Raw genomic sequence first — 16,075 nt, 5'->3', positions numbered from 1 at the left:
CATTACAGCTATACCGTAGAAAAAAACCCCATACAAGTATAGATATTTCGAATCAGCGTCACATATACTAAAAATGATTTTTTGGAAATTTGATATTGTTGAGGTGTAATCGAGAACAATTAATAATTAGGTCGTTTATTGCTGCTCTGAAAGTCGGATATGTTGCCAGGGCTGTGGAGGTAAGGGTAGCATAAAACCCATCAAACTGGGGATAATTAGAATCTGTAAACTCCAAGGATCAAACCTTTGAAAAGTTTTCAGACTTACATAGACGTCGAAAGGAGAAATAATCGAAAGAAGGAGCGGGTCCTTCAATTCTTCAAGCACATTTGAATTTGAAAATAACTTGTAGAACCGCGCGATGGATGGTGAGCGCCGACTCCAGAGGTTAAATTTCAGGTTATGCTACTGTTATTATGGCTTTAAATATTTAATTAATACGAAGAAGATAGATTAATTGAAATAATAAGATGAAGATAGATTAATTGATGCGTGTTTCCATTTTATCGTAGCCGAAGATAACTGGATCCATTTCTATATAATCCTTTTATGATTCCCACACCCTTACTATGAGCTGTTACCATGTGCTGTTACAGTAAGTACCTACTCAGATCGCAACCTGCTATTTCTTCCCAGCGGCCCGGATCTAGTGATCTTTACAAGTAATTGTTTATGAATAATTGATGATATTAGTGAGCCCTAGATACTATTTCTCGTTAATCAGATTCAACAACTATCCACCAGAAAATCATCCTTTCCCTCAATACGATGATGTCTGTCGGGGTCTCAATTTGTGGGGATGAAGTTGTGTTTCCACTTTCTCCTAAAATTTTGCTAGCAGCCGAACTCCTCTGGAGTTGATGTGTCTCTTCTCAGTGTATCATGCTATCGGTGCATAAAGCCTCAATGTTTTCATAGACTTGTAATGCTCTATATTGGAAACGCGGTTTACGCATTCACCAATCAGTCGTGCGTATGTGTCTACTCAAAGAAGCTACGCAGCGCTCCGTTAATGAAATCAACTCAATGTCACAACATCCAAGATACTTGACTTTAAACATTACCGTTAATTTGATTATTAGCAAGTCTCTTGGATTCTGTGTCAGAAGTTGATTGAATCGACTAATTTGCCTGTGTTGGGATAAAATTCTTCTAATAAAGACCTTTCATATTGACCTCTGCAGAAGGTATGTATTCTATACTACTTTAATTCATTGGTTTAATAAAATTGATCTGCTAACTAATGCAGGCTATCCTTTATGATAACCTCTCTACCCATTGGCTAAAATTTGCAGTTCCTGGAGACGCAAACTTGCCGTCACTGCTTATCACATATAGGAGTGGCTATACCACATACAGAGTGGCTGTTCAATATAAAACATCAGTGCCTCCTGAAATCTAGATTATCTGAGTCCTCGCCTGACAAATTTTGATACCTACTCACTTTGCCTGCCACTATATCGATGTGAGAGTTACCTTAATCGGATAGTTGCAGGATCTCCCTAGCAATTCCCAGCATAGATGTGGTGGTACTCCACATAATTAACTTACCGGCAGAATCATTAGCTTGATAGAATCTTATGAGAGGGATCACATAGCGTAGGATATAAAACTAAGCCTTGAGTAAAGGTAATGTAATGTTTTTACTTTAAACTCTGGTTCTCGGTCTACCGTGCGAAAGGGACAGACCAATCCAGAAGAATCGTACATGACAAGTGGCTCCTAAGTTGTCGTTTGTTTGAGTTCTTAGCTGAAAAGTTCATGCCTGAAGGTGTGACAGAAAATGGACTGTTTTATCCATCCTTGAAAGTAAAACCAAGAATCAAAATTGTATTCTCTGTTTACCCTGATAGCGTGTTGAAACTCAATCGCTGCCGACTCTGCATAACCAGAATTGGCAGATACAGGCTCATAAAAATGAAATGTTATTGAAAGTAAAACCAAGAATTAGAATGGTATTCTCCGTTGTACCCTGATAACGCATTGAAACTCAATCGCTGTCGACTCTGTATGGCCAGCATTGGCAGATACAGGCTTATAAAAATGAAATGTTATCAAACTGTTTCATTACAGTACAGAAGGTTTATGTCTTTGCAACTATAACAATTTCAATTGTGGCAACTATGATTTTAGCTCGCGAAAGCATCAACTCCTACTGGTTATCTTTTCTAGCTGGGAGTAAACTAGTTGCCTCAAGATAGAGAATTTTTGTCACTCACTTCCCCAAACACTCTTTCATAAGAGAGCATCGTGCAATGTTATTCCTGATTATGAAATTGTAACTCGGAGAAGCTGCGATTTGAATGGTTACAGAGCAGGGATGGCCATAAGCAGTGTAAATGATGGAACTCCACATGATATACTTACCAGCTCTGAGGGACTGAACTCAATTATTCTCAAATTATTAGCCTTCATTTCAAGTAACCGCAACTGTTCTTACCTACAATAGCTATTTAAGGAACCGTAGTAATACTCAAGGGGCCTCCCTCGTTTTGATCAAGAATAGAATAAATATTATTTTAATGAAAGCTATAAAAGGATTTCATTGCAGCAGGCCGATTATTGAAAGTTTGAAGCAGTCTGATAAGAGATCGAAATGCGACATATTGCACGGTCAAGATAGGGCTGTCTTGCCTTGTCGTACTGACATAGTTTCAATAATCAGCATGCAGTTGAGAAACTTTATGTCATCACAACTAAAGTTTATTGTATACCATCTCCTTATGAACGGAAAGATTTAACGCAAGTACCAAGATGATTTCATATGATGTCTGGATAGGAATGCACATAGTAAACAAGTAAGTAGCAACTTTTCGTTTCAGGCACATTGTGCCCAAGCATTGTGCCCTCAGTAATCAGAGAATCATAAAAGAAAACTCACTCACAACGAAAAAGGTACCTAGAGAGAGAAGGAGTCATGCAAAATCAAGAATGGTCACATTTGGAAGTATTATTCCTCGGGGCAGCATAAAATTGAAAATGTTTCGTGCGTACAATGAGAAAACCATTCAAGAAGTTATATTGTTATTAATTTCAGAAATAATATGACATAGAAAACGAGACAGGAGCCAGGAGAAATTGAAATTGCAATGCTATTTTGCTCAAACCCAAGTCAAAATTTCCAAACGAAACAATAACATAATTATCATAACCTCTTTGTCTCTATGCACTATCTATGGCCACAGATGGCTTAGACTGCGCATTAGGAAATTTCGGCGAGACTAGAGTCCCTTCAGGCGGGACGATAGGCAACTCAGCAACACCCAGCAAGTCCGAGACCGAGACAATGGAAATGCCTGTCATGCCAGTGCCGTTGCCTGATACGGGTACTTTTCGTTCGTATATCCGGATGTATCCACTAAGCGGAAGGCGCGTCTTTACCTTGATTTACCCCGCTAGCTGTCTTACCTACCGCGCGACCTAGATTGCGTTATAAGTCAATGCGCTTTACTGTAGTTTCTATCGTTCGTAGCCAATGAGAATTAGGCATTACGTCAAGTGACCCAACTTTGTCACGATTTCAATACTGACCTGCGGTTTTTTTTTTCTGTGACGTACAGGGTGTGCCAAAAATATGGATCCTTCCTTACTGATGTCTCGAGAACGATTACAGATTATTGACATGCGGTTTGAACGAAATTCCTTAAAAAAAGGTGGGCCGCTTTCGAGGGGGGGGGGGGGGGGGGGGTCGTTTCCTCTCTGCCTCGCGCCCGCGGGAACAACTTTTAAATTTAAAATGGGAACTCTCTTTGCCTGATACTTCGTAGAAGTCATACCAAAAATACGTGATATCCTTCCAAAAAAACAAAAATATGATTTTTGTACAAAATTTCGGCCCAATCCAAAAAATGTCACTAATTACCCAAACAAGGGTGCTTGGTTTTTTTTTTACCAAAAAAAAACCAAGCACCCAAAAAATATGATGGCAGTACCGTTTGGATTCATCATATAAAAGGAAATGATATCAAAACGGCCCAATTTTCTCTTTCATGCCCATGCAATATACCAAACACCCCAACTTTTTTCACAAAAAAAAAAATAAATAAATAAATACCTATAAGGTATGATGACCTGAACACGTTTATTGGATCCATCGCTTTAAAGGAGTATGATATCAAATCGGCCCAACTTCTCTGAAATATGCCCATCTCGGATCAATAATTTTTTTGAGACCTTCCGACTCATCGCTGAGGAGACACTGATCATTACTTGACCCTTAGTATATGTCCTTGTTTAGATGTCAAAGAGTTCCTTATGAGAACTGTAATGAATTTTTTTTCTTTGAAGAGATAAAATCAAAAAATCGTCATAAAATTGAAAAAAAAATTCGAAGAAAAAAAAAGGAATGGGCCGGCCGGCACGTACAAAAAAAAAGGGGGAAATGTAGATACATTGGTATGCCCCAACATTTTGGCATGGGTGACCGACCCGGTCTTGCCAACATCCATGAAGTTGCTAAGAAAGAAGCATTGTAAGTAGGAGGCACATAATATTCGCAATAATACGCCAAGGTTCAGTAGTTTGTAAGGCCTTCTATCAGAAACAAACAAAGAATATGGCATTGCTTGAAAGTTGTTAAGTTGTTCACTCATGTGTGAATATCTTTCAGTCTATCTTTCAATGACGATTTCAAGAAGGACTGATCCTCCTTTTGACGATGATACTTGTTCATGTATATGTGAAAGAGAGACGATAATCACCCTATATTATCTACCACTTGTATGTACGGCCGGCCGGCCCATTCCTTTTTTTTTCTTCGAATTTTTTTTTTCAATTTTATGACGATTTTTTGATTTTATCTCTTCAAAGAAAAAAAATTCATTACAGTTCTCATAAGGAACTCTTTGACATCTAAACAAGGACATATACTAAGGGTCAAGTAATGATCAGTGTCTCCTCAGCGATGAGTCGGAAGGTCTCAAAAAAATTATTGATCCGAGATGGGCATATTTCAGAGAAGTTGGGCCGATTTGATATCATACTCCTTTAAAGCGATGGATCCAATAAACGTGTTCAGGTCATCATACCTTATAGGTATTTATTTATTTATTTTTTTTTTTGTGAAAAAAGTTGGGGTGTTTGGTATATTGCATGGGCATGAAAGAGAAAATTGGGCCGTTTTGATATCATTTCCTTTTATATGATGAATCCAAACGGTACTGCCATCATATTTTTTGGGTGCTTGGTTTTTTTTTGGTAAAAAAAAAACCAAGCACCCTTGTTTGGGTAATTAGTGACATTTTTTGGATTGGGCCGAAATTTTGTACAAAAATCATATTTTTGTTTTTTTGGATAGTTAAAGTTACAGTAACCATTTGCCTGATAGTGATGTAAATCACGGTGCATCGCAACTATTACACGGACACGGGACGCTGGTTCTGACTAAATTTTCATAATTTTCTTACTTCGCTTAAGACAGGGCTGCCACAGAATTCAGAAAACGAAATTCCCTGGCATTTCCCTGATTTTCCTGACACAATTTGGTGAAATTCCCTGACAATTGAAGATGTGACGGATGGTTAAGAAGGCATAATTGAAAATAGTTTTCATGCAAAATTTGTTGTTCAAAATCTCAAACCCATTCTAGGTAGCAAGTGAAGTGATTTACACAAATTTCCCCTGACATTTTCGTCATTTTCCCTGACATGTCCCGGTTTTTGCTGACTTTTTAAAATTCCCTGACATTTCCCAGTTTCCTTGACTGTGGCAACCCTGTATAAGACGAAATAATTATACAAGAATTCAAACGTGGACGCAGAAGCTCTACAAAATAAAGTTTTTCATGGCTTCAAATAAACGGAGTAGAATAGAATAGCCGTACCAGTGAAGATCATCATCCGTGACGAAATACTTCATTTCAGCGACGGTGTCTCACTTGAGCATTAAATCCAAAGCTCCGTTCGACAGGGAGTTAATCCAATCGGCTCGACAAGAGACCCTTCATAACACAATCACTACACAACGTCACTTGCACCACGGAACTTCAAACACAACAACAACAGGTCGGGGAAAGAACGAGAAAAAGAAAGAAACAAAAACGCACTACAGTCAGGAGTGCAAAACAAAATAAACAAGAGACAACGGTAACGGTACGGGGAGAGAGGTGAAATTTCTCGGCGGGGCTTTCTTTCAAAACACGGCGGAAAACCCGGCTTGCGAGTGAACGACCGCGCGCGCGACCATGGAGTGGAAACTCTCGGAGGCCGAGTTAAAGAGCACTGATCAAAACAGTGGAGAGGTCGCTGTCGGTTGCCGTGGAGCCGCCCGTGGTTCCCGCGTGCTCCGCTGGCGCTAGCGTCGCGACGTCCGCCGTCTCGCGTCGCGCCGCGTCGGGGATATTGGCTCCCCGCGGGGGGTCGCCGCCGGGGGAGGGGGGCGGGGTAGGCGGGGAGCCGTCCGTAACGCAGCGTAACGCGACAGCGGCTGGAGTCGGCCTGGAGTTGCCGCTTGGTTCGGAAATTCTGTGGCTGTATTGCCCTGCTGAGGAAAAACGCCGTATAGGCCTCTAGACGTTGTCGAATTTCCTTCCACAAACAAAAATATCCATTGAAACTTGTGGGTATTTGTCTGACAATATTCAACAAAATTTCATTCGCGTAATAACCTACACCATCTGAAAATTTAAAAAAGAATCCATAACGTTCCTGGAAAATGAATATTTTACAGAGGGGAATTTAGAAACATCTGGATCCTCATGTGGCGCCTTTTCTTGGTACGGAAAGATGTTCCTGTCAATAATGAGATAACAGCAATTCTCACGAAAAACCCTTTTGAAATAACCGGCAGTATACTGCCGTGCTAAGGAAGAACGCCGTAAAAACATTCGAGAGTTGCCAAATTTCCTTCGATAAAACGTATATTTTGGAGGAAGGGTATGAATATTTTTCCTTTAAATTTTCAGAATCTTTAGGGTGAAATTGCGAGTAAAAGTATCTGAAAAATTGGGAGGAAAATATTCATAACTTTACCAGAAAATTCGCGTTTCATGGAAGGAAATTTGGCAACTCCTGAAGGTTCGTACGGCGTTTTTCCTTAGCACGGCAGTACAGAGCCTGAAAACGGCTCCGGAATTCATGATTTCACTGAGAGGTGGCAACGGGCGGCTAGGACTGTGCGCCCCTCCGCCGAATTTTCCGGGCGGGTTCACGGGCGGTCAGGTGGTCGATGGTGTTTGGAACTGGGGTTATTGCCGGCTGGCACGATATTCCGGGTGAGTAGTGAGTGCTTACTTATCTTGCTACCGAGCATGCAATTCACGGGATTCCTCGTAAGTTGTAAGCGATAAATCCCATCGGAGCGCTCGGCCATCCTTTAAGGCCAATCTCCGGACGCGGCCGCCTCGCTATTGCCCGGAAAAACTCACACGGAGAGGCAATACAGGGTGATTCAGGATTAAAAACCGATTCATCAGGATAAACTTATTATCTGAGCACACGAGAGGCTTGAATGCACGAATATACGGCCGTGCAACGCAAAAACGCCGTAAACGCCATTTTACATTTTTTGGAAACAATGTATCATAGTAGAAAATCTTGTGTACCTTGGGACAATGTTTTTTGTAGAATTCTTTCGGAAATACTATCAAGAACTTAACCTGAAAATTTGCGTGAAGTATTCCTACAGTCTTGTGTGCGCTATGCGTTTCACGCCGACCGCAGCTGCACGCACTAAGTTTGACGTAATGCGTGAAGTATTCATGCAGTCTTGTAGGCGCTATGCGTTTCACGCCGCCCGCTGCTGTCCGCAGCGACCACACTATCTTTGACGCAATGCGTGAAGTATTCATGCAGTCTTGTAGGCGCTAATATGTGTTACATGCCGACCGCCGCGCCGCGCAGTGGGTTTCTCCTGTTCTTCTCAATTTCTGGTCATCATTGCTCTCTGCGCCGCGCCGTTCCAGGCCAAATTTCGCGTTCGGTTTCTCTCTTAGTCTTAACTCGACTAATTAAAGGTGCTGTCTATTGTATCACAGAAAGACGACAAAATTAGAGATATACTCTCGGGAAATGAGAGATTTTGTCACCTTTTTTCATTGATATTTCTTCTCTGAATCCGATTTTTCTTCATAGCTATATTTAAAAAAATTGCAAAATTTGCCGCCCCCTAAATTTGCCGCCATGGGCCGCGGTCCATGTGGCCATCCCCTAAATCCGGCCCTGCCTATAGACAAAGAAGACAAAAGGGATACGGAGGGATCCTGTAATAGGGAAGCGGGTGGTTGCAATGGACACAGGAGGCAGGTAATAGACTAACTAACGCTGACCCACGAGAGACCTTATAGTTAGTCCATCAATCTCCTCCTTAGTCTATAAGAGCCACCCATTTCAACCAATAGGATTGCTCCATACTCGTTATGTCTTCTTCGTGTATAGCTCTGCCTATCAATTTGAAAAATCAGCCAGCTGACATCGCTACGGTTTTTACTTTCTCGCTCCCCTAGTTTTTATTTTTTTGAGCGCGCGTTTTCACTGCGTGTCTATCACTCAGTCGAGTTCGCCTTCAATTTCCGTGGTGGCAATATGCGCAACTTGGAAGCACGAATAGTTGCGCGCAGCAGTTTTCTCAATTTTCCTCTGCAGCGGGAATTCTAACTTCACAACGCCAGAACTCCGGTAATTTGACATTGAGGTAATGGGGGGAGGGTCGAGGGGGTTAATAATCCCAAAATTTTCGTAAAATCCTCTATACTCTGAAATCAATAGCGTATTTTGAGTTCCTACGGGCTAAGATCTTCCTCCCTGTGGACGGTAACACATACCTAGAAAATGAATACAAGTAAAAGTTGAATCGTTGAAATTCAACGATCAGCCCGAGTATGTTTAAATGTACGTCTTATTGATTGATCGACAATCGAATCTTTGCTGGAGCTTGCACTGCAAGTGCACCGCTGGTACGAAAGTTCAGGGCTCAACTCGACGAGGAAAAGGACGGGGTCGTGGGGAGAGGGGGGTCGCGGGGAGGGCGTTGATTCGTTTATCGAGGGGAGCTGGAAACCACTCAAGTGTGTCTCGAGCGGCATCAAGTGACAACAGAAGCTGAAGCAATCGTCGCTTTCGGCTTATCACTCATCTCTTCATCGCCCGCCCGGTGGCGTGGCGTCAAGGATCGATTATCGATATTTCTCCATTTGAAGCTGTGGTAAAGAATCGATCATCATGGTGTTCGTTGCGAACGTCTTGATAATCGATCCTTTTCCATAGATTTAAATGGTAGATCAATCGATAAATCGCAAAGCACACCGCGCCACTGCGCCCGCCTCCTCGTCAGCGTCCCGGCTCCTTCAGTTCACCCTGTGCCCTGTGCCCCTGCCAGCTCTGCCGTGCTAAGGAAAAACGCCGTATGAACATTCGAATGTTGCCAAATCGCCTCACAAGAAACATTTTTTTTTGAAGAACTTCATGAATATTTTTCCTTGAAATTTTCAGGCACTTTAGATTCAATTATGAGCGAAACCCTCCGAAAAATTTTCAGAAAAATATTAACAAATCCCGAGAATTCGTGATTTATCGAGGGAGATTTGGCGATGCCGGGAGGTTAATACGACGTTCTTCCTTAGCACGGCAGAGGTAGCCACCGTGAATCAATAGCGCCCGTCGCACAACGGAACGAGTTAATCGAAGAGGTCGGAAAAAATGAAGAAACTTTCAAAGCTTAAAACTCCGTAAGTAGGAGATGTTAAGGTTTTAAAAGTGCTCCATAGGTTATCTCGTAAAATTTTATATGGGAGACACCCCATAAAAGTTGCAATTTGACAAACCAAACACCAGCATTTTGCAGTTATAGTAAACAAATTAATGTCCAATCTCTCTCATTGACTCGATCCACTGTGCGTCGCCTGGATTTACGGCCGGAAAAGTGCGGACTACTCGCTTCTTTCTGTGCTCTAGCCTGCCAAGAAAGTGCACAGTATATCACGGAAAAATACTGCCGTGCTAATAAAGAACGCCGTATGAACATTCGAGGGTTGCCAAATTTCTTTCGATAAAATGTTTATTTTTGAGGGAAGATATGAATATTTTTCCTTGAAATTTCCAGAATCTTTGGGTGGAATTGTGAACTGAATTACCTGAAAAATTGGGAGGAAAATATTCATAAGTTTACCAGAAGATTCACGTTTTATGAAAGGAAATGTGGCAACGCCTGAAGGTTCATACGGCGTTCTTCCTTAGCACGGCAGAATAGGTATTCACTGTACGTCGTCGACTTCCGCTGTAACCTAACTCTTGGCATTAAAATGGGTCAGTTACTAAAAACAGCTGAAAATTTCCGCGAAAACGGTTACTTTGGATAACTCAGAGGTGCGTTAAGTCCCACAAAGTCTTAGTTGATTGAATCCATTTTTGGTTTAATCGACTGAACAAGGCATTAAGAGACATCTAGGAATGAAGAGAGTGTTCTGCTGCACTAAAGTACTGTGTTTTTCTTGATATCACTCAGAGTTTGCGACTGACGAGTAACTACACTGATCAAAATATTTGTGTTACTTTTGGTTAATACGGGAAGTAAAACACAACCCAACCCAAATTTTGTACTGGGAAACCGCAGAGTCAATCGAAGGCATGGGTTATTTTGTGTCTTACTTCCCGTGTTAACCAAACTTTGGTGTTTAGTTCTCTCTCTGTGTAGTAAATTTGACCATCACCGATGCGATCCAAGTCCGATCCTAGCAGCTAGCAAATTTTTAACCCTATGATTTCGTTAACGAAACCCGAAGATTTGGTTGATGTAACCCAAATAAAAGCTATAACTAAAAATATTCACATGGCGTTTAGGTTACTTCGTGTTCTCCTTCTTGTATTCATAAAAAAATTCGGTTACTTTTTCTTCCTGCGCGAGCCGAGGCGCTACTGGCGAAGTTCCGCAATTTTTTGATGAATTCCGTGACTTTTTCTGTCTACATATCAATGCTCTCAAAATTGCGGCACCAGCAGCCTGATTGTGGAAACTTTAAATACATCGATTTTCGATTCTTGTGCCGACATAAATTTCAACAATCTGGCTGCAGAAACCCTGAAAATCTTCCAGTATGGCTATTCAAATAAATATACAGTCTCCTCAAGTTACATTCTCCTTCTTACAACTCGATTTTGATGACGCATAACGTCTCCAAAATAACGGAACAAAGACAAGTTACGGATACTCGGGGCGCTGCGATGTGTTAAGTCTTGCTCCACACTGACGATGAGCGGCAGTTCCGAGAACTATTTACGAATCCGTGGCTGACAGCGCGGTGGATTGCATCGGACTGGATGTTTACAGATCGATCGGATTTACTACTAAACGTAAGTGCTAATACTGCTAATACGCATCACCGCTCTGACTCGGAAGTCGGAACTCGAGCCGGATGCCGCGTCGCACGGTGGCTCGAGTCAATAGGGGAGGTCGGAAAAAATTAGGAAACTTTAAACGCTTATAACTCCATTTATACAAACTTTTGAGGTTCTAAACGTGGTTCCATTTGGTCCCTCCAGAGTGTCTACTAAAACAGGCTGGTCAAAAATAAGTACTTATACAGTGCTTTTTCGGTACATTCTCGAGAAATTCAGTACCTCCTCCAACAGAAAAATTCCGTGTTTTTTCAGTACCTCTTCTTCTTCTTCTTCTACCTTCTGACTAGGGCCGTGACCCTGTTTGTATAGCCTCTAAATTAGTAAATAAATATGACAAATAACATATGATGGCGATGAGAGAGGGTTAATTCTCCGGGGATGAAAGGCAGCTCTGTGCCCATCTCTTGGGCGGTCGTCCGGGTTGCCTTTGGCTTTCAGTACCTCCATTTGACGAATTAGAGAAATTTCAAGAATTTGCGATTGCGACAAAAATGACAAGGAATTTAAAAAAATTCCGGACCTTTTTGCGGAATTTCCGCACTTTTTTCGGTACTTCCGAGCCGTCCTTAAGAAATCAGTACTATTTCCGGAATGTCCGACCTCTAATTGATTCGATCCACTGTGCGTCGTAAACAATCGCAATTCGCCGAACGCAAAACGCGGAGGCGCCTGGGCACGGGTTAAAAAGCGATCTGCACTTTCTACCCGGACAATCGAACTTAACAGGCTGGAGGTTCCTGCAGCAGACGTTGATTACAATGCGTCAATAATTAGGAACGACTCAAGCGCCATCAAGTATTGTTGATATTTCGTCAAATCCCCCACGAAGGAACGTAATTTCACTTCATGGTTGCCAAATTTCCCCTCAGAAACTGTCTAACTGAAAATGTCAATGATTTTTTCCTGACCACCTGGAAAAATCACACATTCGGACAAAAATTGCACAGGTAAATTTTTGTGAAAAATCGAATCGTTTCAGTGCAATAAAATCTTCTTGACGGCAAACTCGAGAATGTTTCTGCCTAAATCGAGTCACATTTTTTTCTAATGAAATTCAAAAATTATGCTAAACGTTACTAAATACAGAGGCTAGGACCAAGTGAGTTTTTTAGATCACCGCTCTCTCTTTGTAACGTAGTATCTTGATTTATTTTGCAAGGAAAGGTCTATACCCTTGAAGGAAGCATGTTTTTCTTGATACGTTGGAGCGCCTTCAATCTCGTATGATACTGTGCAACACCTATGTCGCGAAATAGTTGCTTGAAACGCCGTAGCACTCTGCGGCGCGGCGGGCGACCAGCGTGACACGCGCATAGGCGCCTACAAACCTAACAGGGATACTTCACGCATTGCGCAACGCGTGAAGTATCCCGTTAGGTTTGTAGGCGCCAGTGCGCACTTCGCTCTGTGTTAGGCTCTAATATTTAAACTCACGGAGTCAGCGTTTTTCGACTCACGATTTTGAAATGTTTGCACGGAGTATTCTCATTTAAATTGACGAAGGAAAAAAAAATGTTTATTAACGGAAAATATAACGTGTGTTTTGAAAATAAAGAGGTGGTTCCGTGTCGAATTTAATGATTTTCAAAGCTTTTTAATATTTCTTTTATATTTTGTGCTCTTACTGTGCTGCATGCGTGGTGTATTCGCAATCAAACGCTTAAAATTGGACGTGTTTGATTGTAATACTTTCTGTTGTTTTTTTTTTGGAATACTTTCTGATACAATTCTGACCACAATCCATTCTGAACGCAACAAATCTGTTTCAGCTCAAATTTTGCTTGACACTTATCCGTATTTCTAGAACTACCTTTCGATGCACTCTCCTTCCATTATATGCATCCTTTGCGTCGAAAAAATCGATTACAGCAATTCAAAATACGATGACATCGACCGAAAAATAACTACTTAAAAAGCATTTTAAAATGAGGGTCGGGTTAATACTGAATAGAAACATGGTTTGACTCACGATATCTCCACTGATAAATACAGGTAACCATCAGGAAAAAATACTCACCTGAAACATGAAAGGGAACCACAGGTTACTCAAAAGTCAAAAGTAAAAAATGTCATGGAACATGACGTGCACACAAAATTGATTCATTGAATTGAAAGTCAGATTACCATGCATACCATGATTTCTTCCACAAAAAAAATGAGTCAGTGAATCAATACAACAATTCAATCGAATATTTTATCAATGAATGATCCACTGTTCAGCATCGGTTGCTAGACGTAAAACACACGGACTACATTTTGCAATTACAATTTCTCGCTCACTTTAAAAACAACGTATGTAGCATTAGTTTAATAGTTTCCCTACGGACACATGTGTTTGTGCGGATGAGCTAGAAATTGTAGTTCCTAGTTGCAAAATGTAGTCCACAAGAACCAAGGTGGAGAAAACCACGGGATGCACTGCCGCGGTAGATGATGTTATGCGCCGTGTTTACCAATTATACACAAGATCTCCGTTAATATCGGACGTGGAAATTTGACGTTTGGGCAGATCTGATTTATTTTTATTAATCTAAAAGCTTCAATCGTCAGAAAACGATTCGGTGATTAGCGCAACTGACTTATTGCGCTCAATTACTTATTACAGAGGCAAAGATGCATCATCTTAAAGATTTCCGGTGGAATGGATGAATCTTTAAATCAGGACATGAATTCGGAAGACAGGGGAATGACCTAAATCTGAGGATCGAACACGGAACCGTTTCCATGACGGTTTATGAGCGGGAACATAAACATCATCTCATTTCTGGCTCCGTTTGACTGTTTGATTAGCCACGAGTGATGGGCGCGAGCCAGTGAGTCGGAAGGCGTCTATTTAAAATCAAGCTAATGCACCCATCAATTAGCGTCATTACACCTAATTCAACACAGCAACGCTCCGCCATAAGGTTTATATGACCAGACATTCTGCGGCACTGATACGGAGTGATCGCGAATTAATGCCTTTCTAGCAAGCTGGCAACATCGCGTTTGATACAGTTCCTGGCAAAGTCTCGACTGAAGCACTTTGCTACGAGTTCCATCATTAAAATTGTACTTAAAAACTATGACGCCTCGGGAAGTTTAAAAATCAACCCTTGAGGAAAATAGAAGTATTTACAATGAAGACAATGTGCGATTTCAGGCATTATGATACAAGTTACCGGACCAAAATTTCACGTAAAACACGATTCGGACAGCAAAAATTAAAGATTTTAACTTCTAAGTGACATATTTAACATTTTTCGATGCGTAGATTCAAAACCTCCCGCTCATTAAAAAAAAAAAAAAAAAAAAAAAAACTTCCTGAGTCAAATCGCGCTTTAAACGTTTTTCTAACAGTCTCTGCGTCAGGAAAAAATGGCATCGTCGGTTTTGGTGCTGCGACCTAGCTGTAGCATGCTTTTTACACTTTTAATAACAAAAAGCGGAGAAGGCACATTGCCCGATTGAGAATCCTGCCGAAACTGATGTAGTGCGCGATTTGACTCACGGATAGAGTATTGTTTTTCTTATAACCGGGCAATTCAAATCTTCCATAACCAATGTGGACAAAAATGTTGATATCTTATTTGGATCGCGTTAAACAGATAGAAACCAAGCCACATCAGCTATTGCCAAATTTAATTAGCTGATTTAATTTTTTACATGAAAACAGTAGTGCAGATTTTCGTGCAAATTTCAGTGAATTTTCTTCATAGCATGCACGAAGCAAATTCCTTAACATTTTCAAAGGGATCCGCACAAAAGTTTTCTCGTAAAAAATTAAACTGCCCAGTTGAAATTCGCAATAGCTGATGTGGCTTGGTTCCTTTCTGTTAAACGCGGTCCATTTAGGAGTTGATTTTGGTGATTTTCATTCCAAGTAATTCTTGAATTCGCACTTGTCCCCTGGCGATAGATTTATTTACAATCCGCCAAAAGCGTGTCAGGGGTCGACGTTTCACCCTCAGATCTTCTATCTAATCTGCACCGTTAATCCATGAACCAGACCATCTTCGAAAATAACAACCCTTCAACCCTAATCTCAACGACCTCATTCTAAATGACGTCATTTGGCAACGATTCGCACTCCAGGCGGGCTGGACCAATGAGCTGAACTGTGACCCGACAGAGAACGGGTGACGGCAGGGGGGAGGGGGGCAGCAATACTGACAATTTGCGCCAGTCTTCCAGCCCCCCCCCCACCTCCACCCTCCCTCCCCGTAGGAAGAGGAAAAAAATTGTCGCGAGTAATTGATTGATGAGAGCCTGGCTAATTTTACGCTCAAACAAGAGCGTTTGACGAGCGGAGTTGCCGGTTTTACATGAAATACGCACGAAATTTCGGGGTCTCGAAAGGATTTTTCGCAAATTTGGCAGCGCCGCTCGTTGCTAGACGACAAATGACTGGCGTCATTGCGAACTTGGGATGGCGTTTGTGGTTGCTACCCTGTGGCACGAGGAAAATGGGAGTCGAACTAGCCTCCCTGTCGGGATGTGTGGAGTGGGTCAGGGGTGCGCGGCCCGAAATTGAATTTTCATCGGTGATATGGATCAAGTATAAATAGGATGGTCTAAGTTGATGACACTAATTCAATTACCTCATTACTGCATAGCAATTTGTCAGTAATTTTGCTTACACGAGAGAACAGTGTATGATGACGTGAGAAAATGTTTCGCGTACATCTAGTTAGGCACTAACCACCGCTCGTCTTTCACTTTTTTGGGGGAGTTTTTAAGGTATATTGGGTCGGGATGGCTACCGT

The 16,075-nt window shown here is 41.5% G+C and overlaps 1 protein-coding gene across 5 annotated transcripts in view; it reads right to left on the bottom strand.

Annotated features, from left to right (window-relative positions):
- Dmtn (transmembrane and coiled-coil domain 2 protein Dmtn) overlaps positions 1 to 16,075 on the bottom strand; it is a 198,103-nt gene that overhangs the window by 64,169 nt on the left and 117,859 nt on the right. The window contains exon 1 of one of the 5 annotated variants that reach the window (XM_019043767.2): positions 5,822 to 6,230. The exons of the other annotated variants lie outside the window; for them this stretch is intronic. Coding sequence (XP_018899312.1) covers positions 5,822 to 5,856 — 35 coding nt within the window. The 5' untranslated portion in view covers positions 5,857 to 6,230. Of the gene's footprint in view, positions 1 to 5,821; positions 6,231 to 16,075 lie in introns of those variants that run through there. 5 annotated transcript variants of the gene reach the window in all.

The sequence above is a fragment of the Bemisia tabaci genome, chromosome 7 (genome assembly GCF_918797505.1).
Source record: "Bemisia tabaci chromosome 7, PGI_BMITA_v3".
Taxonomy (NCBI): Eukaryota; Metazoa; Arthropoda; class Insecta; order Hemiptera; family Aleyrodidae; genus Bemisia; species Bemisia tabaci.
The sequence above is the reverse complement of the archived record's forward strand: the minus strand, read 5'-3'. Positions and strand labels throughout refer to the sequence as shown.